Source organism: Odontomachus brunneus, unplaced genomic scaffold (genome assembly GCF_010583005.1).
Source record: "Odontomachus brunneus isolate Ranch 3 - 2012 unplaced genomic scaffold, Obru_v1 Obru_scaffold_034, whole genome shotgun sequence".
NCBI classification, from domain to species: domain Eukaryota; kingdom Metazoa; phylum Arthropoda; class Insecta; order Hymenoptera; family Formicidae; genus Odontomachus; species Odontomachus brunneus.
In genome coordinates, this window is record NW_022639484.1 from 1,075,202 (window position 1) to 1,085,626 (window position 10,425).

General features: G+C 29.8%; 1 protein-coding gene across 6 annotated transcripts in view; it reads left to right on the forward strand.

The window, feature by feature from the left end:
• The window catches only part of LOC116843655 (putative methyltransferase NSUN7), a 20,162-nt gene that overhangs the window by 3,333 nt on the left and 6,404 nt on the right, over positions 1-10,425 (forward strand). Inside the window, exons 1-7 of one of the 6 annotated variants that reach the window (XM_032814239.1) lie at positions 1,088-1,393; positions 2,558-2,902; positions 3,037-3,206; positions 3,288-3,390; positions 5,092-5,375; positions 7,755-8,002; positions 9,790-10,141. In XM_032814239.1, the coding sequence (XP_032670130.1) occupies positions 2,626-2,902; positions 3,037-3,206; positions 3,288-3,390; positions 5,092-5,375; positions 7,755-8,002; positions 9,790-10,141 (1,434 nt within the window). In that variant the 5' untranslated portion in view covers positions 1,088-1,393; positions 2,558-2,625. Of the gene's footprint in view, positions 1-1,087; positions 1,394-2,232; positions 2,490-2,557; positions 2,903-3,036; positions 3,207-3,287; positions 3,391-5,091; positions 5,376-7,754; positions 8,003-9,789; positions 10,142-10,425 lie in introns of those variants that run through there. The other 5 variants (XM_032814242.1, XM_032814241.1, XM_032814243.1 and 2 more) reach the window with 5 other exon arrangements.

Sequence of the window (10,425 nt, forward strand, 5' to 3'; positions counted from 1 at the left end):
AATATAATAAAATTTAATAATAATTTATTTTATTAATATTATTATATAATAACAAATTTTTCCTTAATATTATCAATAATATAATTTTCAATGCTCCTCAAATATTGTTGTAAAAAATTGTACTTTTTGTTTTATATATATTCAACATTGCAGGTAATATCTTGTAATCAATGTAGAAAAATCAACATGTATTCTATGTAGAAAAAACATCCGCACTTCTATCTTCAATGTTACAACGTCTCATTAACGTTTTTTCAACGTTTTGTGCAGTATGGAATGGCACGTATTTTCGCGTAACACGTAACCACGTAACCAATCACATCTTTCTATTCTTTTAGAAATTCCAACAGAAATACTAAACGTCGAAATCTATTGGTTACGCGCTTACGCGATATGCGGAAAATGCCATGGGACTTCAACCTTACGGTTACGAATTTTCACTTGCGTTACTCTATCTGATTGTGTGTTGGTATGTTTACGGTTATGGTTAAGACTTTCTGACGTGCAAAGGCCTTTAGCGTCTCATAGCGTGTCAACGAGCTCTCTGAACGCTATCGTTATTAGCCCGACGCGTTCGGATAGCACGCAAACGCTATCGTGCTATTGGCTCCCCAAACAGTGTTTATATCGTTAGCGTCTCGTAGCGCGACAGCGAACTATCCGAACGCAGCCTTTGGCTTTATAAGCGTTTTGGTTTATAAGCGTATAAGATGGCAGACGGAAAATTAATATGTATATCATTTGCATTAATATTAACGGTGTTAAAATCATTATGTGATACTGACGAATATTGTGTGTGAAAATCTTTATGATAACGTTCTAGAAAATATTATCATAATTGCAAATAGACGTTCTATTCAAAAGCCTATACAACGACAAGTTATGTGAAGAATATTATACTAGATTAAAATGATGAATAATTTAAATCATATTGCAGAGACAAATATTGTGTAAATACAATCAGTTCCTATATTTATCAATAAAACGGCTTAAATCTGTTGTGGAATTTTTTCATTTTTCGCGTTTGACGCTACTTATGGTGCGTTCCAAAATGAATGTGAGCGCTCACGCTTCCCTACCTCGATAGAATAAGCATTTGTAAGTACAACATCACGATGACGTCATTACTCGATCTGTAAGCGCTTACTGTTCCAAAGCGAACGACGTAAGCAACGCTTATAAGCGCTTATAGCGCGTAAGCGACCAAAGCGAACGCAGCCTATGTCTTTACCATCTAGATATAGATGAGATGTTTTGATTTCTCCATCTAGTTGACTATCTTGATGGTTCCATCTAGACCAGCAAACACTGATAGTCAGTCACAACAGTGGTTTGAAAAGTTGTAATTTCGAAATTTTTAAATATAGAGCTTTCTATATTATTCAGAAATTCGGTAAGCAGTAAATCACTACTCTTTTCCTCAGGGAAACTATTCGATCCATGTTATGTTCTATTAAAACTTATTGACGAATGGTGTTAGATCAAATGGATATTTTAAGGTCAACTTTTATTAGCTATAAAAATATAAATACAATGATAATATACAAGATATTCGGTAACTCACGGAGGAACGACGGTGTATAGGTAGATTAAGTTAACTGAACAAAAAATTTCTCTACCGTTTTGCGAACAACCACGTAAAATTTTGAGTTATTAATTAAAGAATATTTGTGAATGATAATGCACCATACTGTGATGTAGATGAACTGTGATAGCGACGTTTACCAGTGTAGACATATATATTAATTCAAATTGAATAAAAAAGTTCTCTACTGTTTTTCAAATGACCACGTAGATGTTTAATTATTAATTAAAAAAGATTAGTGTATTATTGTGCACAATTGTATATTAATCTTCTTTAATTAATAAATAAACATGTACGTGGTTATTTAAAAAATGGAAAGGATTTTTTTATTCAATTTGATCTAATATACAAGTGTATAGCGACAAACGTCACCATCTACTGTATGGCGCGTGATCATTCAATCTTCTTTATATATATTTTTTTACATGTGGATATATATTGTACATATGATTGTATGATAATATATATATAACGGTATACATATGATTGTATGATGATGTATATGTATTGTATGATGATTTATATAGCAAATATAATGATAAAAATCATATATAATTGTATGTAATCATTTTCTCTCTGGCTTCAGTAAAGTAAACATTATATTTTTTAATATTGTAGTTATTATATTTTCTAGGGTAAACGGAAAATCTTTCCGAGTAGTTTTATAACTATTCTTTAGAAGACAAATGAATATATCCTTCTAAATTTGCAATATCTCGCTTCACAAGCTGTTTCGATCAATAGCGTTTCTAAATATCAACTGAAAATACAACCTAGATTTAATAATTAATCCAATGTAGTATGTCACCGCAATGTTCTTACTTTTACCATGACTACATCGCAAATGTACTTCAAGAAGCTAAAGTTGCCTTCGTCATAAGGATTAATAATTGAATAGACTGAGGTTAGACGCTACTGGAAATGTCTTAGCATCATAATCTAATTCGTTATATTTCGACTCATACATCGTAGATTGATTAACTTACTAGAAAACGATACGGATTGAGGATTTGTGTTCGAGGGCGGAACCAGAACGGCGTATGAGTCGTAAGGATTCGCAGAACTGGGAATGGCAACCGAAGGAAAGAGGCTTTCTTCCGAAAGGGAGAAGCGAAAAAAGTCAGGACACCATCCTTTCTCTGAATGCTATATTGGGAACTAAGGGTTCGATGACAGAGGCTTGCGTGGAACCCGGCTGGCGCATCAACGACATCCTCTTGGCAGCCAAAGTTCTGCAAAATGCGCAGCCCTCGCCGAGTTATGCCAACGAAGCCGAGATGAGACGCGTTTTCGGCCTAGTATACGATGTTTTGAGATGTGAGACGTTTTTTGTGGACGAACGTAGACTTTCTCGTATCTAGTATCTATAAGACAGAAAAAGAGAGATAGAGTAAAATAATTACCATAAAAATGTATACATGAGATATTCGAACGCGTTGCAAATTTTTCAGATAGGAACATTTTAAATCGCACCCTTGAAGACGGAGGATTTTGGTATGAGAACGGGGCTCTGAAGCAACGCGAAAGGGTAGTTTGGTTGTTACTGTATGACATGCAGGGGAGGAAATTCGCACGCCGGCGCGACGGGAGCGCACTTGAGATTCGAGAGAAGATATTCAAGGTTCAGTAATAACTCTTTTCCGTCTCGTTCTCGTTATAAATCATCCATATTAGACAGTCTTTTTTTCTTATGCTTTTTCAGACATTCGGCCTAAAAGACATCGAGGACGCTCTATTGAAGGCAAAAACACATTTGGCGGCGAGTATCTCACGTCTTCGTATCGGTGGTTCGGCACTCAGTCTCGGTACTTTTAATTCTCAGCCTCAGTACTTTTAATTTTTAGTCTTTTAATTCTCATCTACAGCTCGCGCATGGATTTTCAATCCATTCTCATCATTAGGAAATTTAAAAAATATGTTTATATTATTGGATTTTTTTTACAAGAAATATTCTTATGAGAAAAATATTTCTATAAAGAATACTCTTATTTTCATTTTTCGCGAGAAATATCCTTAGGATGGCTAACATCGCTTATAAGTCATAAAAACTTCTTATGTTAAGCTAATTTCAACTGCACGAGGATATATTTATTTCCGTTATAAGATGAAATGAACAGATATATCTACTTCTGATGCAAATAAATTAACATGTTGGCTATCATAGTTTATTTGGAAAGCTTTTTACGGACTATCATATTTTTTTATAATTTTTATAATTTTTTTATAATGTAAAATAAATTTAATTAGTTTATATACGGAGAAAAATATTGGATTTAATCAATTTTATTACATCTATATAAACAAATTTGATTATTGGAATGGTTAAAAAAAACTAATGTTTTAATCAATAAATTTTTTGGTTTAAATAAGTTATTCAATCAATATTTGGTTTTCTTTTCAAATAATTTGTATTTGATCTAAATAATTGTTTGGTTCAAAGAAATAATTTATTTTACTTAGTTTTCTTATTTTACTAAAAAAGCTCGTTAATTTTTGTTTAAATATTGAGAAACGTGACTTTTTTTGCATTACTAACAATCTATTTTTATTATTGATCTTATCTTATTGAGTGCACCTTTCCTCCCCTGTAAATTTCCATACTAATACTCATATTCAATCTACTTATAATGAGGCACCTATCCTTTTTTCATAACCATGGTTTAAGTTGCCTAACTTCAATGATCGAACATAATTAATGATTTCAACTAACTCTAATGATATACTTACGATATACACTATCAAGAAAATAGTTGAAAATTGATTTATGTGATATTATATAAAGTTTATTTCTGTGAAATAAATTTTTGTGAAATAAAGTTTATTTCTCTATAAGTTTTATAAGCTTATAGCTTTATAAGCTTATAAAGATAAGCTTTATATCCCACTAATTTTTTCTCAGTGTATAATGCATCCTTGTAGTATACAAACAAGTTTTTTCATATCGTACATACTGATTATCGTTGGAAATAATGCAACAACGGTCGATAAGTAACAGATATTGACAAAATATTGTATATGTGCAAATCAGTGCTAACATGATTGCTCTTGAATTTTTAACTAAGTATTATATTGACTAATATAAACAGTAAATTACATTGAAAAAAAAAACCAAATATTTAAAACAATAGTTCTTTTTCAATCAAATAATATAATTTAATCCAACGAAGTAAAATAAAAAATATAACCAAATAATTGATTATTTGTAATTGAAGATTTTTTTGGAATAATAGTGTTTTTTCCGTCAAACTACATAGTTATAAATCTAATGATATAGAACGTGATATTTGATATAAAATTACTTTGTTAAGTCAAACTCAACTTAAAATCAAACAAATAAATATTAAATCCAAAGAAAATTTTTTCTCTGTATGTGACCATGGAATGAAAAAAATTATTGCTATCGCACATATGTAACGCTGGTAAAGTTGTTCAGCACGAAATAATGTTTTCTATAAAACGTCAAGATATTTAAATGCATATTTTATATTTGTCTTATTTTTATTCAGATGAGCTTTTGCCGATACATCTGCGTATTGCCGAAGGAATAAGCTGGACCGACGAAGGCGCAATCGCTTCCGGTTGGATCAACACCATGAGAGTAGCCAGTAAGAGCGAATTTGTAAAGGATATGTCAAGACTGAAACTCAAGCTCTGTGATGATATCAAGGAACTGAACAAGAATGACTACGTTTTCGATCCGATCTGCCCAAAGATGATAAATCTGCACGACAAGGCACGAGAGAAGCTTGCCGTGTCCAATTTGGTTCGTGATCATCGATTTATCTTTCTGGTAAACATGAGCAATTTGTGAAAAAAATGTCGGATGAAGACGAAAAACACAAAGAAGAGAGAGATAACAATCATCTTTAATATGTTATTGGCCGATCAAAAAGAAACTCAGTTTTATTTGTAGTTTTAGTTTTATTAGCCGTACATATTTTGTTAGTCGAATTGTTGTCTGGATTGAAGAATTATCTCGTGTTTTGATAATGATTTCTAGACAATTTTGAAAACAGACGGTCAATAATGTGTTAGCTTAAAAAATGGAAAATTGAATCGAGAATATGTAGAGTTAGAAAGTAACGTGTTACTTATAACATTCTCCTCCTGCCCCATTACTTTTTTTAGTAACAACTTAGTAACAACATTATTTTTTCCATTAAGCCTTAAACGGAGAGGGAAGGTACAATAATACTCCATCGCAAGATTGGTTTTTCTAAAAACTTACGACCCTATGTATTCTTTATTCATTATATCTGTTACAAAATAGCGCATTTTTGTATTTTTATCAATAGGTCGTTATCAGCTCGTTAATCAGCTCTCAATCTAAGTCATGTTTTGTGATACTCCATACTGTACATCTCCAAGTATTTTAAAATACTTGTTTTATGTTACTTATTATTACTTTTGCTTATGTTTTTATATTGATATATATTTAAACAGTTTTTGTTCAACCAATTTGCCATTTAATTTTTACCTCTCTATTTATAAAAACAAAGTTGGCATATTCTCTACTTTGCGACGCAATGTCTCCAGTTTTTTGGCAAAATAAACATTAAAAAACTCGAATTAAAGATGGAAACGATGAATATAGATGAAGCAACGATTCAATATGTGCAAATACTTACAAAATACGATATTTTTAATTTGTTAAACAAGTTAATATTCCTTGTTTTAAATTTTCTTAGTCATATATTTGTTAACATAAATTTAGGAACATACAGGAAATTTCAATGTTATATTTTATTACAAATATATTTTATTTCTTCCTATGGTGTATTTACAATATTTTATCATAATTTTACAAAAAATAAATAATAAGTTTGTGACGCAGCACTCAGTACCGCGCGTCCGCTTAAGGCTTAATAATAGTAATTATATTTTTGGGATAATAGTAACAAATATAATCATTGTTTTTATCGTTACTTTGCATACCTTTGGGAGGAGAATTTTATAATAACAATTACTATAGAATTTTATCATTGAGAAATATATTGACATTCTGTTTTATATTATTATCCTTCTATTTCTTGCGTACATGTACGCGTAATGAACAGCAGTCGAGTCAGGCATTAATCGATTAAAATATTAGTTGACTAAAATAATTGACTAATTAATAATAAAAATTAATCAATTGTAATATATAAAATTACGAATAATGTTAAATTAATTAAGTATCATTAATAAATGATACAGTAAGTTAAATTAATTAATTAAGTATATTAAAATTTTTACTTGATTGATTATATACACTGATTAATAATTAGTTTCATTATAATTAATTAAATTATTTGTGGTTATATATATGATAGTTAATTTATTTTTATTTAATAGTTAATTTATTTTTATTACTAGTTTATCAATTATTCTTTAGTCAAATAAAATTTTAATCAATCAATGTTTAATACTAGGCAGCAACAAAACGTAAATAAAAGATTTTCAAAATTTGAAAAAAGTAGTGAAAATTTTGAAAATTCACTATCTCTTCAGTAACAATAACATAGTAACAAGTTATTTTTTAAAATAAGTAATGATAAGAGTAATGAGTTACATTTCTCAATGGATAACAGAAAATGGTAACGAGTTACTTTTGAAAAGTGCACAGAAAAATGTTTCTTACATTGTTAACATATACTGTATTCAAATAAATCTTATTCATTTTAAGAGTATTTCATAAATTTGTCCGCTAATCTAGCGGGTATTTCATAAATTTATATACCCGCTATAAGCTGTCATCATAAGCATTAAATTTATTCAAAATATATTCTGAACCTTAGTAGATTTAGCATTTGAATACAAAATATTAAATTAAAGCAAAAATTCGGTTTGCTTTCTACATAGGATTGAACTAAGTTTTCCTCTAATAAAGTTTCACAATATTCTTATAAAGAGATAAATTCTTCTTTCGAGTATATGATAATAAGCTTTTCTAAAAGTCCTGATGAGTATATATTGAGAAAATATTATCTAGAAAATATTCTTTAATAGATACAACTTAAAAGAAGGAATTACTTAAAAGAAGAAATTACTTAAATGTTACTTAAAAGAAGGAAAGTAAATTGAATAATCGCTTTTTTAATACTAAAACAATATTTTTCTGTGTGTAACTTTCTCAATATTGACGTAAAGTAAGATACCGAGAAAAAAAAACAGTGAGAGATTTGCCTAGGAAAGATCATCGTGTCTCGGGGCGGCCACATTAGCGCAGGCAATACGCGTGGCGCGTCTCTGCGGACCTGTGGTCCTCACACACTCGATCGCACCACGTCATACTGGATACCTGGCGGGTCTTCTGGCTGATATCGAAGACGCCGGTAGACTGTTGGCTTTTGACGCCGGCGATCGTCGTTGCGAGTACGAAGAGTACCTCAAGACCTTAGGTGTCACTCTGCAACAATGTAGAATCTACTCAGAGAAGTAATGCATTAAATAATTGAATTACTCCTACAAACGCGATCTCTCGCAAAACTATAAAAAGATTTTTTATAACTTCTTTTCATATATTGTGAGAGAAAAAAATATATAAAATTAAAATTATTTAGTTGCTGGATACTAATAACATATTTACTTATTTCTAAATTCTTTTACTTAAATAGAATAAACAATTGTTTTCATAAAAAGCAACGATTTTAGGAAAAAGTAAATCTCTTAATTTGAACAAAATATTTCTTCAATAGAAAAAATATGAATATTAGTACAAGTAAATATGTTATTAGTACTTATTGTATAAATATTTTTTAGTTTTCAGATACTTTTCCTTTCATAGTGAGATATATAGATATTTTTTAATTTTATTGTTTTTTAGTAGTGCTGCAGGAATAAACTGTCAATAGATCTTATTTTGTTAAGGAAAATGATAATTTAAAAAAAATTTTTTATATACTCTCTAAATTTCTTGGAGTAAAATGACATTTAAAATGAGTTAAAATTCCCAAAATAATAGTAAACATATTGCCACTCGATATCGTAAAAATGATTTACTCAAGCTTAGAATAAATCCTGATTCCATAAGAATAAATGTTTTGATTAGAATGAATTTGGGGTCTTGTGACGATGGAACATATCAGATTCATTCTTCAATTTGTAATAAAGATACTTACTCGACGATTCAGTATAAAGAATTCATACTGTATAAGTAAAAAGTCACTCAAATTTGAGTGACTTGTCTGTCATTTTATTTTTCTGGTGAAATTTTATTCAAAGAAATTTAAAGAATAGATTTCAGTTTCTAAAACATACCCAGATAGATGGATGTACTATACATAAATCTGGCAACAACTTCATATTAGTCAATATGTAAAAGTTGTATCTTTTATGAATAGTAAATATTGTGATACTCATATTTATTACATAAAATAACGAAATAGAAATATGAAAAAAATATTATTAGAATTTATTCAAAATATGCCCTATAAAATGTAATATCCCTTTAAAAGATTTCATAAAAAGACATATGTATTCGGATAAATATTTAATTGTTTAATATAATTTATTTATCGTAAAAAAAGTATGATACAAAACGGAAGAAATTGATAACATTTTTATACGAGCTGAAATGTGAGAAATTGAAATTTTTGGAATGAAATGCTAAATGTAGATAAAATTATATATTATTCCAATAAAATTTGTATATAATTTTATTAAATCTTATCGGATCCTGTTCTCTCTCTCTCTCTCTCTCTTTCTTAAGCAGGGATAAACATTTGAAATTAATTTTTAATTTATAAATTATCCATTAATATAATAAAAAATTTACATTATTATATAATGTAAATTGAATTATTAATTAAATATATTTTATGTTTATGATAAATCTACTTTATAAAATTGTAAAGTTTTCATCATCGACTGTTTCACATTGTAATAATCATAAAAATCTGTTTGGATAAATAATACATTTCAAATGAAAGAATAATAGATTAAGGCAGCATGATATATTCCTCGGCTACAAAATTAAAATAGAACAAAAAATCAGGATGATGTTAAAATGACAAGAAAATGATCAAATCATGATTGAAAAGTGAGTTTTTTATTTATTTTTTTGTCATTTTGATATTATCTTAACGTCATCGTGATTTTTTATTCTGCCTGGAAAAATTCTATAATAATTTTTGGTATAAGATTTTGTCCGCGTATGTATCGATTCTCGAGTGATCGCCGACGTTACACCTCGCGACTGTTGGGTTTACTTGTTACATCGACAGATACGTATCGCCACCGCCGTCTGTCGAATTGGAGAGAGCGACTGTTGTCTTGGCGACTCCTCCGTGCAGCTACACCGGTGTCAAGGACATTGTCGACCTGGCGGTTGCTCGCGGTGGCGATACCGGTTTGTTGGAATCATTGACCAGCGACACAGCAGCCGCGATCAAGCAACCTCGCGTTCTTTTGGCCGAGCAATTCTCAACACTCAAATATGCACTGACCAGGCCCAACATACAGTTTCTAATATACGAGGTGCATACGATCTTACCGTCCGAGACCACAGAGATGATCGAACGGGTCGTGGAGTACGCAAACCAGATCGCCACGGAAAAGTATATTCGCGAGCACCCCGTGAGTGTCGGTATCTTTCATGTGGGATCAAACTATTTCAGTCCCATATTAATAGTTATCACCTGAAATTCGTCTTTAGTAAGATACACGAATTTGAATTCAAAAGTAGATAAGAATTTTTCTTAGTTGAATCGCGATTATATAAATATAAATGTCACAAGTATGAGCTATTTCTGAAAAAAATTTCTAAAAACGAAAAATACAAAAAAAAATAAATATATATATATGTATATATGTATATATATATATATATATATATATATATATATATATATATATATATA